Genomic DNA, 16,386 nt, shown 5'->3' on the forward strand with positions numbered 1-16,386 from the left:
GTTTTTTGTACAAAAAGTTTATTTGGATGGTGTTTTTTGAACATACCAAACTTGGATGATGTTTTTTGAACGATTTTGAAGCATAGTTACCCCTTTGAGTCATTTCCTCTTGTTTTTTTCCTTTACTTATTTTTAACCAGTAATTGCCGGTTACACAAGGTCAAATTTGAACAAAGAATATATTTGGTTGGTGTTTTTTTTGTATAAATGCTTTACTTGGATGATGTTTTTTCGACACACCAAACATGAATGATATTTTTTGAACAATTTTGAAACATAGTTACCCATATAATTCATTTTCCCTATTTATTAACTAAATTTCTAATAAATAAATCAAAAAAGGGTAATTTAGGTTTTTTTTTATTTATTTATTTATTTTTTTTTATTTTATTTTAATGTTGGTGAGAGACCCAACGTGTATCAAAAATACATTGTAACCCTCTAAGTTCTAAGTTAAAAAAATAAAATAAAAATAAATTACCCTTAACCATAAGACGATTCGTGTAATTTACTCTTCAAACTTTAAAGATGGAAGTCCTAATTCCTTTAAAACTTTATGGAATCACTGATTCCTCTTCGGATGTAGAATATCAAATTGAGGGGAGGGGAAAGAGCAGCGAGCGACGGCGACGAGAAAACAACGACGGCGATAGAGAATTATAAAAGCAGGTCACAGTTCCACTCCAATTCCATTGCTTCTAATCTTCTCAAGGTGGAAACTTCACAGCTTGAATAACACTTGTCCGGAAGGTAAAATAATGTTTCCCTATTTCAATTTCAGCTGTGTTAGTCTCTAATTGCAACATACGAAATGCAATTACCGACGTAATCGCTATCCGAACCCTAATTTTGGATAGATAACTTCACTCTACGTTTTTATCGTTTGATCAAAACTAGTATTATTGTGGAATTATATATTTGATTGATCTTAGAATCATTGTTGTAGAGTAATGGATGCTCAAGCAAAGAAGAAGGCACTGTATCGTGCTAAATTGAAAGCGCAAAAGCAGGATAAACGTATTGATTCTCCTCTCGTAAGGTATAGTGTTAATTTCTACACAAACATTTATTGAGAAAGTAAAACTGGTAGCTGATTAGCCATCTAAAATTGGGAGTTTAATAGTAATTTGAGTAGCTGGATCTTTTTATCTCTTCTTCATTTATCTTTTCATGTTCTTGTTTAAGCAATCACAAATATGACATGACATAAGCTTTAACATAACAAGGTTTCATGGTGAATATTGGTGTTCCTTAACTGCTTTGTATCTTCTTGGATTGTTAGATTACTTGCTGTTCTTTCTACAATTCATATTAATGATGAAAATTGCTGTTATAAATCCCATCTCACTTACTTTTTATGGTTCTAGGTACAATGAATCTGATCAACCAGTCTGTAGGGTTTGTGATATTGTCCTAAAATCTGATTCTGCTTGGGGTGCACATCAAATATCTGCTAAGCATCGTGAGGTATATAATCATATATGCACTCTTCTTTCCCCCTCTTTGTTCTTTTTATCCCTTTGATTTCAAAAAACACTGGTGATTATAACAGGCGATTAAAAATGTAAAAGCAAATGCTGCTGCAGCTAGTAAGGTTAACAATGTAAAGCCTGGTGGTTCTACAGAATCTGGTAAAGTCAAACCTGTTGACTCAGTTAAAAGTCAAATCGAACCACCTCAACCTAAACCTCAATCTGTACTTCCTTCTAATTTCTTTGATAAGCCTGACACAAAGAGGCAAAAGAATGGTAAGAGTGCATTATATTACTACTTTTCAGTGTGTTTTCTGGCTAAATATCATTCAAAGTGTTTTAAATGGAACAATTGTTTTGTCTCTTTATAGAAATCAGTAATGCAAAGTTAATGGAGAATGATAAAAAGAAGAAGGTGGTGGGTGGTGTTCAAGTTCAAGTTGCAAATGTGTCTAATGTGGAGAATAAAAGAGTTTCAGAGACCATAGATGCTGAGATTGAGGGCTCTGAGACACGAACTCTTCCGGAAGGTTTCTTTGATGATAAAGATGCTGATCTACGTGCACGTGGAATTACACCTGTTAAGCTAGATATCAAGTAACATTTTTGTTCTTTCTTTTCAATAAAAGTCATTAAGTATTAAGCTTTCTGAATGTTCTTGAAATCAAATTCAAAAGCAGCAGTATGTGTGATACAGATACTAATATGGTAATTAAAAGGGCAAATGAACCAAAGTTGCTACATGCATAATCTAGAAGGAGTAAAAGGGTAAATCAGGAATATGGCTAAAATCTGTTAGAGAGAGAGAGAGAGAGTAATAAATAGGGAAGATGATTTCATTTGTGGGTAGTCTAGAAATTGGATAGTGTAATACTTTTGTATTGGCTCTTAAGCTTTTGGCTTAGAGAGAGGGAGATCCCTGGGCAATCTTTTAGATTGTGTTATTGTTTAATCAATTAGTTCAATTTCATCTTCGTCTTCCTTACAATCTCCTCTGTGTTTCTGTTGATTCATTAAACCCTAATTTCTGTTCCTCATCAATGTGTCATTTGTTGAATAACTGCTCATAGATATATTACATACACTCTAGGATGCTAAAAATTGACAAAGAAAAGATAATTAGTTATTTAGTTTAGTCATACTAAAGAGAAATAAATTGTTAAATGTAAGGGTAATTTTGGCAACAAGCATAGGCTAATTGTCCAAACACCTTTTCACTATTCAGCTATTCTTGTATCTTCTTTTGTTTTATTTTTTCAAGGGCATAGGGTTTATCTTTAAACATTATCGTTATGTGTTTTTGATAAATATCATGTTGTAAAACTTTTTCATGTAAAATGTAACAGTAAGCTCTTAAACATACCCATCAATTTGCTTTAGTCAGCACATTGACTCTGTCAACTGTTTGTTTTTTTTAGTGAATTGAAATGCTGTAGAGTTTGTTAGTTTAGCTAATAAACAACAAAAAGAAAAGCTTGCTAATATAAAATGGGACTAAATTTATAAGATTTTATCGAATTACATGAAACACTTTTTAATTTTTAAAATCATGAAAAACTTGAGCAGAGACGAGTACAAGGAGTTTGAGAAGTTGATCCAAGAGGACTTGAAGGAGGTAGACAATCGGCTGGAAGAAGAAGAGGTTTGTATCATTATTCATTTATATGCACATAAATTTGTATTATGCTTCTTTAAATACTTAATTTTTTTTATTTTTATATATTTATTTTTTAATAATTTTATGTAGTATGATGCTGCTGAGATGATCGAAGAGGCCGAAACTGCGGAGCAAAGGTAAATAGTACTTTCCCTGATAGACAAATACTGTATGCATCATGCAGAATATGCTTGATACATACACTATGTCGTATGTGCCTGATGCATGATATGCATCAGGCACAATGTGTATTATCTGTGCCTGATGTATAACTTGTATAGCATGTTATTCATCAGGCACAATGTGCTTGATACATATTGTCTGTGTCTGATGCATATTGTATGCATCAGACATAGTGTGTCTGATACATTTTATCAGACACAAAATTGGAGGATTGTGTGGTTTTTGACTTGAGATTGAAATCGAACTTATGGCAGGAGTTGTAGGGAGAGAGTGGAATTATTCAAGAGGAAAAAATTGGAGCTTAAGGCCACAAGGTCAGACAAGCAAAAGCAAAGTAAAGCTTCACAAGTGGTTGAGAAGGAAAGTAGTGTTGATGAATCATCGAGTGACGTGGACAGTGATGATGACGTGGACTGGAGAGCTAAACATTTGTAGACACAGTTTCACTTGGTGGCAGGTAGCATTCTCCACATTTTTTGCCTTAATGTTTTTCTGATAATTCACTTGCATATGCTCAAGTTGACTTTTTTTTTTTTGTTGCAGATTAAAGTTTTTGACCAAATCCTTCAAGTCAATGAGTGAGAGATACTGGTACTTCTTGTTTAGACATCACATATTTTCAAGTTCATCATCATCATCCTTGTAATCCAACCTCCTAATTAGTTACAATTTTACCCCTATGGTGTTAGTATACTTATATCTTTGCATTAGAGGTGTCAAACCATAAAAGGGTTGTAGCATTTTGAAAGACCTAACTTTTTAACTATATATTGAACAAAAAAATGGTCATAGGATAAAAGAAGGCCTCTGTTTTTGCCATGCAAAAAGGGCATTTTTAGCATTGTGAGAAGTTGGGGGTATTTTAGTCATCTACTTATGTTAGATTTGGTGTAAATTGCACCAGTTGCATGTTCTGATTGACACTGCCTGCCGAATAAAAACATATAAAATTAAGGGATAAATGACAAAACTACCATCCCAAATGGTCATTTATATACATCTAACCAAATTTTAACACATTTTCCAAAATGACCTTATAACTCTAAATAATAGAAGGTTTTATAACCAACTGATAACATAACAACTCTAAATGGCTATTATATCCGAAATTAATAATAAATAAAAAAAATGCTTCGCCTTGGAAATTAAAGCCGCATGCAAGGAAAGTGATGCAAAAACCCATATAGCATAGCTCAAATGCAACACAATTCTGGAAAGGCTGCATGAAAACAACATGATCGAATGCAATACAAGGGTTTAGGAGCATAATTAACATTAATATTCCTTGTATTTAGTCTTTGAATATGTGTTTGTGAAACAAGTTAAAAAAAGAAGGCAACACAAACACCTTCAAACCATGTTTTTCGGTGAATCTCAAACAAACATCAACCTCAAAATCATTCCGTTCCACCAAACTTTTTCTTAACAAGAATGCAACTATGGTTCCAATGTTCTTCCTTACCTACCTACCTACCTACCTACTAAATGCAATAGAAGCCAAATAAATCTACCGTTTGATTATAAGGGAGTTTAATTTATGGTCTATCCATCCCAACATATTATTGGTGAGAATGGCAGCATCTTCACACAAACTAGAAAATTTTGGTTGCATAGCAGACATGAGTTATCAATCTTTCAATGCACATATTTCCTTTTTGATGGTTAAATCGACCAAAAAAAAACTTTTAAATAGTCAATTTTCACGGCTTTTATAGAATTGAAAGTTTTATGTAGTATTTAAAAAAAATTATAATAACCAGTGTTATCTTTCTTTTTAGATCTCATCCACTGAAAAGGATCATGAAGCAAATCCTCATGAGTTGTGTCATCAAGATCCGGAGAACTTGCATCATAATCAATACCAATAGCAAGACATTAAAATCATCCTGCCTCTTAGAATTTGTAGGACTAATAAAATCTTGATCATGTCTCTCAGAATCATCAATAAAATCACATAATTCAAAAGGGGCAGGTGAGGGCATATTCACTTCTCCCATAGACGAAGCATCATCTGAGATTATACCCGTTAGATTAGTTTCAATGCAAACGCGGTTAGTAAAAAGGTTCTCTTCCAAATCATCATCCATATACACAATGCTACCGTATTTATTGACAATATTTTGGAAATTTACTTTGCTCCAAGTTCTCAAAGGAACTCCTTCAATGTCAATCCAAACGAGGCGTTCCTTAATAATGAAATCTCTGGTCCAAGGGTTCAACTCCTTAAACCATGAGGAGACCCTTTTATGTTGAGTAAAATTATGACAGGCCTTATTGTAATTCATCTTGATCTGAGCTTTAGGAGAGGATGAGCGACAGCAAGGAGAGGAACAGAGACGGGATGTAGAAGTATTTGATACTTGATGTTTGGCAAAAAAAAAATATAAAAAGACAAACCACTCGACCATTACTGTTATATTATTTTTAATACTTGATGTTTAAATTAAAGTTTTTTACAATAACGTTAATCCATGAAAAGAAGTGTTGACTTGGCAGAAGCAGTAGAAGAAAAATAGATCTTAAGATATTGTTTGTATTTCAAAAGGTAAAACACTAAAACGTCTGCAGTTAGCGGACCACATCTGCGGAAAAAAAGGTGGACCAAACGCCTGCATTCTGCAAGAAAAAGACTTTTTTTTTTTAAAGTCTGCAAGCTGCTAAAAGAATTGAAGTTTATAAAAAGTAATTTCTTTAAGCTTAAAAGATTGCAATCTGATCTAATTTTCTAACGTAATTTGTAAAATTTAATATTGATATCCTAACTCAACGACCCTTTTGATTTAACCATAACTAATCTGTAAAATTTAATATCTCATTGTCTATCGAGTTGAGTTTGCAGTCTTCAATATCCATCCCAACATATTATCAGTGAGAATGACAGCATCTAGACATAGACTAAGAAAAATTGGTTGCAACACATCGCTCTTTGATGCAGACAGCTGAGATATCAACCGTTGAATGCGCTCAAACAATGCACGCATATCCTCCAACCATGTAACTATGGGATGAGTCTCTAATCCCCTCTGCATAATTTTATATCTTCGCCTTAACGATGCCATCATGCGACAATTCTCTAGTTCTACAATTACCCTTCGCTGAAGCATTGCCATCATTTTCCTAAGATTACATTGCAATTGCCACGCCCGGAGCATCATCCAAACTTGTGGTTTGCCATGTTCATCCATATGAGCCTTGTCAGTCTCACTATCTGTATTTGCTTTACACTCCTTTACCAATATCCTCAGGTGTCTCACAAATACCTGTGCTAATGCTATATCCCCCATAACTATAATCTCCTGCAAGTCATAATAAATTTCAAGTTTTTGTAATGTTACAATGTTATAAACTAGGAAAAATATATGGCATTGTGTAAATACCTCACGTGAGACCATTGGGAAGATGGAACTTGGAGAATTATCATCGTAGTTTTTTATTTCAGTACACGTGGTTACTTTTTCCAAGTATACACTTTGTTGAATACTTGGTACAAACTTTACTATCTTTGCATTAGCCAACACACAAGTTTTATATGGGCTTACTTGCATGCCTGAAGAAAAACGCTGCACGAAATATAACAAAACCAAATTACATATATGCATGTTTATACTTTTTTGTTTTTTATGTGCTTTTTAGATTTTTTGGAGTAAATTACTGAAATCGTCCCTATGGTTTGGTCAACATTTCATATTTGGTCCTAACTTTTTTTTGCACTCGGATTGTCCCTGTGGTTTGATTTTGTTGCGTTTTTCATCCCTATGGTTTGGTCAAAATTGTGTGTTTGGTCCCTAAATTTATGTAAGGGACGAAAAATGCAGCAAAAGCAAACCACAGGGACGATCCGAGTGCAAAAAAAAAAAAAATTTAGGGACCAAACGTGCAATTTTGACCAAACCATAGGGACGATTTCAGTAATTTACTCGATTTTTTATGTGCAATTGGCGTAGGTGGTGTTGGTTTTGAAAAAAATTGGTTCTCAAGTTCTCACATACCGCTGATTTACTCATCCTCCGTTTGACATTCCTAAATCTGGGCCGCACCTGCACAGTCAAGAAACCAAACACAACTTGAAATTAAACACAATAAATAGTATGTAATGTCACATATAATAAAAACAGTTTCCTAAACACTGTTGAACGGATATGTCAGTTTTTTTTTTTTTTTTTTTTTTTTTTTTTTTTTTTTTTTTTCAGAATTCTGAATGAACATGTAGTTATGGAGGGTTATATCATCTTGAAGTAGAGCAGCCAAATGCAACAACTCCTGGTATACCTCTATTGAAAAAAGACGCTGCAGAAAATAAAACAAAAAGAAATTAGATATAGATTAATGTCATCTTTATAACCACTCACACACACACACACATATAGTTATAGAAGGCTATATCATCTTCAAGTAGAGGCTAGCCAAATGGAAGAATACCTTGTTTTGTGAAAGAAAAATAAAAGTGTATTTTCCATTGTTGAGATTAAAAGATGAAAGAAGCAAATCCAATACCTGGAGAATCTGCAAATTAAGTGTAAGAAGCTTGACACTATGGAGCTGTTGAAGCAGAGAAACTATTTTATGAGCATCTGCATTCCCTGCATCATAGAAGTAGAGACGAACCTTCTCCAAAGAATGGAAACCTGGTTTTGTACAAGTAAAACTCTGGCATGGATGAAAACCTACTATGACCAAGGAGGTAAGCCCAGGTGCAGAAATCAGATGTTCCCCTCGGCACCATTTAATAGTGAGATTCTTGAGTTGAGGTGCAACCACATTCACACCCTCCTGTAATTCCATATCCGGGGGTGTAGATATAAGTGTAAGATCAGAAAGTCGAGGATGACAGATACTTAAAACTTCCATCTCCTCCATTAATGTGCATTCTTTTAAGATGAGGCTCTTCAAGTTAGTGCACTTGGAGAAAAGGTCATCAGACATGAGTTTGACACAGTGAAGATGCAATGTGGTTAAAGCTGGGAGGTCCCACTTTGGTGTCACAATAAAGGAATATGGGAATCTAATTGAATCCCCAGGCGCACGTATAACACTCAGTTGTTGGAGATTGTGAGAGAATGCGAAGCTGAGAATTCTCGAGACAGATTCATCGTCCTTAACTGTTCTCCCAAGTAACAGACTGACTGAAGAAACTTGTATTTTTTTATTGCGGTTAGACAAAACATTAGAAATAAATTTGGAGAGGTGGAGCCGATCATTGAGATTTTCAAAATCAGGCATTGAAGTCCAGATAAACTTCCATCTAGACGACAAAACACAGGTTCTGATAGCATCTTTGATGCTCATAAAAGAAAAGATTTCATGGATAAGATCATCCGTCAGGCTGCTTAGTCTATCATCGCCTCCTTCTACGTCCATTGATTTTTTTCTTTTTCTTACAGATCCCACCAGATCATTGTTATGCATTATTCGCTGCAATGCAACAATCAATCAGGACATACAAAACAAACAAACAAAATTCTACAATTCGCCAGGTTAGTTATGAAGAAAAAGAAACTAGGTTAGAACTTTTTATACTCACAGGAGAATGAGGGATTGCAAAAAAATTCGAGAGCAACAATATTGAAGGGGAAGACAGCCTGTGTTGAGTCGTATGTCGATAGTTTTTAAACATAAAGACCGAATTGCACAAAGGTTGGGAAGGAAGCGAAGTGCTGGGCAATCTTGGGAGTTTTATAGGAGCAGTTCGCCATGGAAGTGGTGTACAGTGTTCACGGATTATGAAAAGAAATCCAAAGGTAACTAGCAAAAAACTCGCGACTTAAAAAAATGGAAAAAATGGGCAAACTTTAAAAGATATGTGTTGAATATGGTGGCAAAATTCTAAATGAGGTTTTTTGTGTTTTTAATGTCAAAATGTAAAAGTTTTGACTATAAGGACGAAAAGTATCAAATTCATTAAAGATTTGTGGCAAAAACACCAAAATGTAAAACTTTTGACTGTAAGGATTAAAAGTGTCAAAGTCACTAAAGATTTGTGGCAAAAACCTAAAGGCACAAAAACTTAACCAAAACATAAAAATATAAAAGTTTTGACTTTAGGGACTAAAAGTGTTAAATTTAGTAAATATTGTGGGAACCACGGTTACAAAATTAACTAAACTTTTAAAGTAGAAATTAAAAATTATTAATCAATTATTTTAAATAAATTATTAGTTAAGAGATTTTTTTAGTTATATAAATTTTAATCATTGATTTAAATAAATTTGTAAAATTATATCACTTTATAATTTGTATTAAGTTTATTTTAATTTTAATTATAATGTTGTTAATTTAATGTAGGGATGACAATTTATGACACGACACGACAAAAATACACTTAACGAAACAAAAGCGAGACGAAATCAAAATTTGAATTCGTTTTCGTGTCAAGATTAAAAAACACGATGTCGTGTCGTGTCGTGTTTGTGTTCATAAATCGACACGAAATTGACACGATTAAGCATGTGGTTGTCGTGTTTCTCGTGTTATATATCTTTAAGCATGAATGAAATACACTAATAGTTATGCAATTGTAACACCGTAAATTTCAAAACAAATTGTCTTTTGGAAACATAAAATTCTCAATGCATATTTCACAAAAACATCATTTATTAAAATCACAAAACATAGCTCCATGTTTAATTAAATGGTAATTCAGGATCCTCAAATCATAATTCTTCTCTGGTGTGTACAATCAAGCCGGTGCCATCTCGTGATTTTGAGAAAAACCTGAAACACATAACACACAACACGGTAAGCATGAAGCTTAGTGAGTTCCCCAAAATACCACACATAACACATACTAGCCACTCAAGGCTATAACTCTATGGGCCCTTGGGCCCTAACTCTGTGGACCTTCTGATCCTAACTCTGTGAACCTTCCGGTTCTAACTCTGTAAACTCTGATATACACACAACATAAATCACATAGAAATAATGCAGCGCAACACATCACATAAATAACATATAATAACTCTGTCATATAACTCTAATTACCACTCATGGTAAAGTATAGTGAGAAGACTCACCTGGCAAGCAGAAAGCAGTTATCCTCACATTTGAATCTCGAACTCGCCACCGCCTAACACATAGGGTAAATATCTCTAATTAACACTCGAAATCTCAACTCTAATTAAACCAACGATTACTCTTTCTCTCTCTAATTGGGAAGTGGGTAAAAGACCATTTTACCCATCCATGGTCTCGATTACTTATGTTGACCAAAACCCCAAAGTCAATAGAAGTCAACTCAAGTCAACAGTCCACATTTGACCCTACTCGTCGAGTACACCCTTGCGACTCGTCGAGTCCCCTTGCATCATCTGAACTTTACCCGGGTCTTACTCAGCTCGTCGAGTTGACCCCTAAGTCGGTGGGTCAACACTGGGTTAAGGCTACTCGGTCAAACCCGCTACGACTCGTCGAGTCATCCCCTGGACTCGGCGAATTGGCTCCAAAAGATTCTCATGTAGCCATATGAGGTCAGATCTGAAACCCAAACTCATAAATCTAACCTCCTACCACCCAAATGTCATGTAAAGGGCCGATCTTTCTGTCCATGCATGACATATTTCGCTCAATATGCCATTTAGACTCCATTAAAACTTCCTAACTCAAAATGCCATGGTTGCTCAACAAGGGCTTTCTACTTTCTGACTTTCTGGACCTCACAAGGTCCAGATCTATGCTACTAGCTCACAAGAGGGGTTTGATGCATTCTAAACCCCACTAAGAAGACAATAAAAGCCCTAATCCTCAAAAGAAAGATCTACACAATTAGGGAAGAAAAGGGGTCCGAATTGATATCTCCAACTGATGCTCCTAGGTTGTAAATCGCGTATCTACAACCTCCTCTGGCCCATTTAGCTTGAAACCTCATTCTTCCTTGCATACCATCCACCAAGAAGCTCAAAATGGCTTTCTCTCTTGCCCAAAGCACTCAGGACTCATTTAGGGTTTCTCTTCTGAAAGATAGCTGAAATAGGAGGCCTTAAGTGCCTTTAAATAGGTCTCAAACTTCGGAAATTAGGGTTTCTTTGCCCAGCACCTACTCGGCGAGTCCCTCCTCAGGCTCGTCGAGTCCATTCATTAAACCCGCGAGAAAACCCGACTTGACTCGGCGAGTTTGACCCTCAACTCGTCGAGTCTCTCCTCTAATCACAAAATTAACTTGCACAATAATAACCCTGAAAATCCGGATGTTACAATTCTCCCACACTTTAATTAGATTTTGCCCTCGAAATCATTTCTCAACTACACATAGATTGAAATCACCACCCGAAAGGATCACATACTACACCGATATCTTTCTCTATGGACACCTAAAACCACACCGAAACTTCCAAGACCAGAATTTAACTAACTCTTGCATCGCTAAAATACTCTTTTCCAATATTCGGAAACTCCGGTGGCCTGACCAGCCGCCAGACCGCCCACTCGAGCGATCACCATGATATTCGCTCCTTGAATATCAAACCCTGATTATTCACTGGCTCTTTGATTCCCATAAGTCCAAATCCGACAACCGGCTATTGCTCGCCCAAACCGATCATGCTAAATCATCCGAATCACACCCTAAGAACGAAAGGGGCACACCCACTAAACTGCTATCAACACCCATCCGAAAAGAACCCCTAACACTTTTCCCTCAGAACACAAAAGAATAACAATGCTTGTTCAGAAGTGTCCTCAGACATCACACTCATAAGCCTCAGCTTCAATTCTCATATCCCTATTGACACCACACGAGGTATGACCCCAACCCAACCGTTGAACCTCTATGGTTACCCATAACATGATCCAAAATGTCTCACTGAATTCCTTCTCATATCAACTCTCTCTCTCGGCCCAGTGACACACAAGTCAACAAAGTTCTCTTTACTCCAAACGGATACTATACTCTCAACTAGAATCGTCTCATGTATCCCGTGATATTTCTCGTGCCCACTAACTGACCCTGCTCAGGTCTAAGATATTGGGTGACAACGATAACTCCCCTCTTAGCACATAATCCATCTCTAAATCCGGAACTCGTACCACATACCTGACGCATTGCCAGAGCCAAACTCAACTTGAGGGTTTGGTCTGCCCCAAAGTTAGAATTACTCATCCCAATGAAACACTCATCTCATAACTCATGACTCGCAACCTGCACGCAAACCACCACTCTAATTCCCTTTTGTTATGACAACCACCTCTCAAATAGGAATATAGCGATCCCTAACAATTGGAAACCTCAGCCTCGCCCCTGTCTCGACTGCCAGGCTCCCACAACTCAACCATTTGGGCTACTCAAGCCTAAACTCTTATACTTCGCTCAGATCAAAGAGTACTCCCTCATAACCACCTCTCGCCGACTAGTGAGTACTACGGCTCTCCGCAGCATCACGAAACCCTCTGACTAGTGAGTGCTACGGCTCCCCGCATCATCACAACACCCTCTGACTAGTGAGTACTATGGCTCCCCGCAACATCACAACACCCTCCCTCTGACTAGTGAGTACTACGGCTCCCCGCATCATCACAACACCACGTCCACTAACTCATGCTCCGTGGACTAACATAGATAGATGCCTACACTCATTCAAATCATGCATCCTCATTTCTGATAATCAACCTCCATAACCAAGACACCTTTCCCCGCTGCAACCTTCGTTCCTAAATAATTCCTCTTGATGTCAATACCCGAAGGGCTCCCACTGGAAACATCTCGATACACCACTTTGTCACATCCCAAAACCAAGAACGGCGGGAACGTTCTGGGGCGGAGGACGTCATGTACAGTATCACAACAATGAAAAGTAGTAAACAAGCAACAACATCATCCATTGCATTAATAATATAATTATTATACAAGTGTTCTGTCAAATTTTGATAAACAACAAAGCATATATCAAAATGAAAGATAAGTCTTGAACAAGCTTCATCTTCCTTTCTCCTTGCATCGGTACCTGTCTATGATGACATGAGGATACAAGTAATTTTGAAAGCGAGTATCAGCTTTGAAGCTGGTGAGATCATAAGTATTTTAGTGTCTTAATTTGTATGTAAGAATTTGTAAGTTTATGAACGGTAAGTATGGAAAATGTATATGAATTGTAAATGTAAAATGTTTGTAAAACAACTATAACCGTTTGAAAAACCCTAGAAATCCCTATGATTCCTACTATTATATAAAGCGTGTCTTCTACCAAGACCTAACTGTTCTCCATGTAGTCTTCTACCAAGACTTAACTGTTCTAAATGTTCGTTTCTTGTAAAAGTGTGTAATTTTCCCAAGTGTAACTATCATTATCAAAATATAGTTTTTACATTAAATGTTTAAGTGAAAAGATCACTAAATATATGAAAAGGGAAAATAAATGTAGTACTATAGTGTTGTATTATAGGAACTACTGCTGTACTAACTACCTTAAACCGGATTTATATTAAGGCATCATGTGATAAATTGCACCATACTATCGACTGGTAACAACGACATACGAATGGTCGTAATAACGGAATGACGTTTGGCACCCGTAGACCTGCAGGTCCAACTATAGCTAGTAGGAAGGTGTAGGATAGTCAATCCAGTATAGATCTATACGCTCTCCCTCCAAGAGAATTGTGGCTACAACTCGGGCCATGACAGTTAAGGCATGCTCCGATACAGTGGATCACAATTTTATTAACGTATTAATGTAAGTGTAATGTAATGAACTGTTCTAGCTGTAATGTACGTGCTCTCTACCTAGCAAGTATAGTAATGTAATCATTCTAGTATCGTTGTATATGTTCTCTTTCTAGTATAGTTGTCTATGTTCTTCTAGTAGTAAGTATTGACTCATGAATGAACTGACTCATAGTATGATATCGCGTTCTAGTAATAGTTCTAGTATCTTCCTAAACTACCCATATGGTAGTTTACTAGTAATCTAACTGGTACGTATGGACATGGATGTATACCCTTGCTACCCAAGGGCATGGGATGAACTGGACGGGCCTTTATGACTATATATGTACACATGATATATAACTAATATTTAAACGACCTTCGGACGAGTACCCGATATCCCACCAGACCACATCTCAAGCGCGAAAAGGAAATAGGGTGGATAGCCTTCCTAAGTCTTTTAAACATTTCTTATATAACTATACATATAGAGGCATGCAATTTATAATATAAAAGCACAAATAAGTTTTGTAAAACATTTGAACATAATTATTATCTTCATAAAAGATCGACTTGATGTCAATCTATAAAACAGTTTGAAGGCATGGGTTTGATAAAACAATTTGAGTATAAGGAAACATTTGTTTGAAACACAATTGTAAATAAGTTTGAAATGTGATATACAGAGTAAAATGTACAATGTAATAAAGAGTTTAAAACATATAAAATGTTTATAAAAATCATTTGAAGGAAACTGTTTGGTAAAACGGCTAATGTGTAGTAAATCATTTGAATGCTGCATATTAATCACATGTGATTGATATAATAACTAGCATAATTCTACTTATTAATCACATGTGATTGGTATAATAACTATCATGATTCTACTTGTATCCCCCCCCATAAAACATTTAAAAATAGTTTAAAACATTATTTAAGGGGTATGAACTCACCTGCAGTAAGTGACTGGAATTGAACGGACTGTTATCGTAAGGAAGGATCGGACAAGTGCTTGGTGTCAAGTGAAGACTTTAGACACACACAATGATCCTAATTACATATGAAGACATATGTATATAAATAATTAGTGATTAAAACACTAATTATACAAGTATAAATATTTTAACGCGAGGAAAACACTTTTGGTCAAGTGCTAGGAGGCTAATGGGTTGCAACAAAGGAGTGCAAGGCCTCTAATGGGAGTTTAAGGTCTAATGACCATATGTTTTGGAGTTTACGGCCCAGGGGAGTAAACTCCTGGCCGTAAACTCTCCTTAGGGTCACTAAATGAAGCTTAGAATTGCTACAACTCTAGTGGTGAATTGTTTCAAGGCTAAATCAAGTGTTTGGGCTTCCTATTAACTCCTTTAAGGAGTTTACGGCCCTGGGACCATATTCCCTTGGATTTTACGGCCGTAAACTCCCTTGGGAGGGTGTTTATGGTGTTTTCAAGTCTCTAACATTTCAAGGTTATGATCTATGTTGGGTTCTAGGCATAAGGAAGGAGTTAAGGTGTCATTTGACCCCTTTATAGGGGTTTACGGCCCAAGAACTTGTCTTGGCCGTAAACTCCTTAATACTTGTGATTCCTTATGTTTTCTAGGCTTTAAACACTTTAGGGTACATGTCTAAAATCAAGTCTAAGCCTTAGGTGCCTTAAAAGCACCATTTTGAGCATGCTTTTTGGAGTTTACGGCCTAAGATACTCTTGGGCCGTGAACTCCCAAACTTGGGTGATTCTTGCTTGATTTCATGTCCCTAATACACTCCTATAAAAGTCCAAGGCAGTAGTATATCACGGGGGACAATCTAGGCTTGGTTTCGGGAGTTTACCGCCCAAGAACACCTTGGGGAGTAAACTCCTAAATCGAATGATTTAGCTATGTAATATATGTTATGAACACATTTAAAGCTTTCTAACACTACTAGAAAGAGTTACTCACAATTTGGGATAAAAACCCGAAGATCCGTGAGAGAGAATTTTGACTTTTCTCTAAATGGAATTCAACTAATGAACCAATTTGGTTCAGAATTCTATTTATAGTCCTGAGATATTTTTGGCAGAAAATATTTTTATTCCTGAAACGAATTCTAATGTCCTAGAGTATTGGAATAACAGTGTTGCACAAAACCCTAGTGCATCCACTCTCCTAATATCTCCTTAAGTGTAAATCCTGAAAACTGCCAAACTTATACTCGGAGTCTGAATTTTCACTGTAACTGTTCTACTTCTATTGGCTTGATATGGTTTGTTCAGAATGGAAATTTCGGGTTGTCACATCATCCCCCTGTTGAAGGGAATTTCGTCCCGAAATTAGAATTTAGGCAAGGAAGTATGTACGAATGTTCGAGTCGTGAGGAGGAAAACTTCCTAATCGACTGGTTCTAGCGCTCCTAAGTGAAATCGGGTTCTCGGTTGGAATCCCAACGAACCTTCACTA

General features: G+C 36.2%; 2 protein-coding genes across 3 annotated transcripts; one reads left to right on the forward strand and one right to left on the reverse strand.

Annotated features, from left to right (window-relative positions):
• Nucleotides 1-553: 553 nt before the first annotated feature.
• Nucleotides 554-4,153, forward strand: LOC145092855 (zinc ion binding protein). 2 transcript variants are annotated; one of them, XM_079030841.1, is made up of 9 exons: nt 554-750; nt 947-1,039; nt 1,368-1,467; nt 1,553-1,748; nt 1,844-2,069; nt 3,039-3,114; nt 3,220-3,266; nt 3,567-3,769; nt 3,856-4,153. In XM_079030841.1, the coding sequence occupies exons 2-8, from the start codon at nt 951-953 to the stop codon at nt 3,745-3,747; spliced, it is 915 nt and encodes a 304-aa protein (XP_078886967.1). In that variant the 5' UTR covers nt 554-750; nt 947-950; the 3' UTR covers nt 3,748-3,769; nt 3,856-4,153. The 2 variants fall into 2 exon arrangements, with proteins under 2 accessions (XP_078886967.1, XP_078886968.1); XM_079030842.1 differs by having other exon boundaries at nt 3,567-3,765.
• Nucleotides 4,154-5,967: 1,814 nt separating this feature from the next.
• LOC145092856 (uncharacterized) lies at nt 5,968-9,011 on the reverse strand. The gene is made up of 6 exons (XM_079030843.1): nt 8,834-9,011; nt 7,807-8,724; nt 7,582-7,599; nt 7,302-7,349; nt 6,690-6,872; nt 5,968-6,608 (listed from the first exon to the last, which is right to left on the reverse strand). The coding sequence occupies exons 1-6, from the start codon at nt 8,924-8,926 to the stop codon at nt 6,132-6,134; spliced, it is 1,737 nt and encodes a 578-aa protein (XP_078886969.1). The 5' UTR covers nt 8,927-9,011; the 3' UTR covers nt 5,968-6,131.
• Nucleotides 9,012-16,386: the final 7,375 nt, after the last annotated feature.

The sequence above is a fragment of the Lactuca serriola genome, chromosome 3, assembly GCF_051521515.1.
Source record: "Lactuca serriola cultivar US96UC23 chromosome 3, Lser_US96UC23_V15, whole genome shotgun sequence".
In the NCBI taxonomy this organism is placed as follows: domain Eukaryota; kingdom Viridiplantae; phylum Streptophyta; class Magnoliopsida; order Asterales; family Asteraceae; genus Lactuca; species Lactuca serriola.

Bases quoted from the DNA above. Each gene is read 5' to 3' on its own strand.
- LOC145092855 (XM_079030841.1), top strand. From the start codon at position 951: ATGGATGCTCAAGCAAAGAAGAAGGCACTGTATCGTGCTAAATTGAAA. The intron at 2,070-3,038 runs GTAACATTTTTG...AAACTTGAGCAG, and splicing joins CCTGTTAAGCTAGATATCAA to AGACGAGTACAAGGAGTTTG. The intron at 3,267-3,566 runs GTAAATAGTACT...AACTTATGGCAG, and splicing joins GCCGAAACTGCGGAGCAAAG to GAGTTGTAGGGAGAGAGTGG.
- LOC145092856 (XM_079030843.1), bottom strand. From the start codon at position 8,926: ATGTTTAAAAACTATCGACATACGACTCAACACAGGCTGTCTTCCCCT. The intron at 6,873-7,301 runs GTATGTGAGAAC...TATTTCGTGCAG, and splicing joins GGAGGATGAGTAAATCAGCG to CGTTTTTCTTCAGGCATGCA. The intron at 6,609-6,689 runs GTATTTACACAA...TATGACTTGCAG, and splicing joins TCCCAATGGTCTCACGTGAG to GAGATTATAGTTATGGGGGA.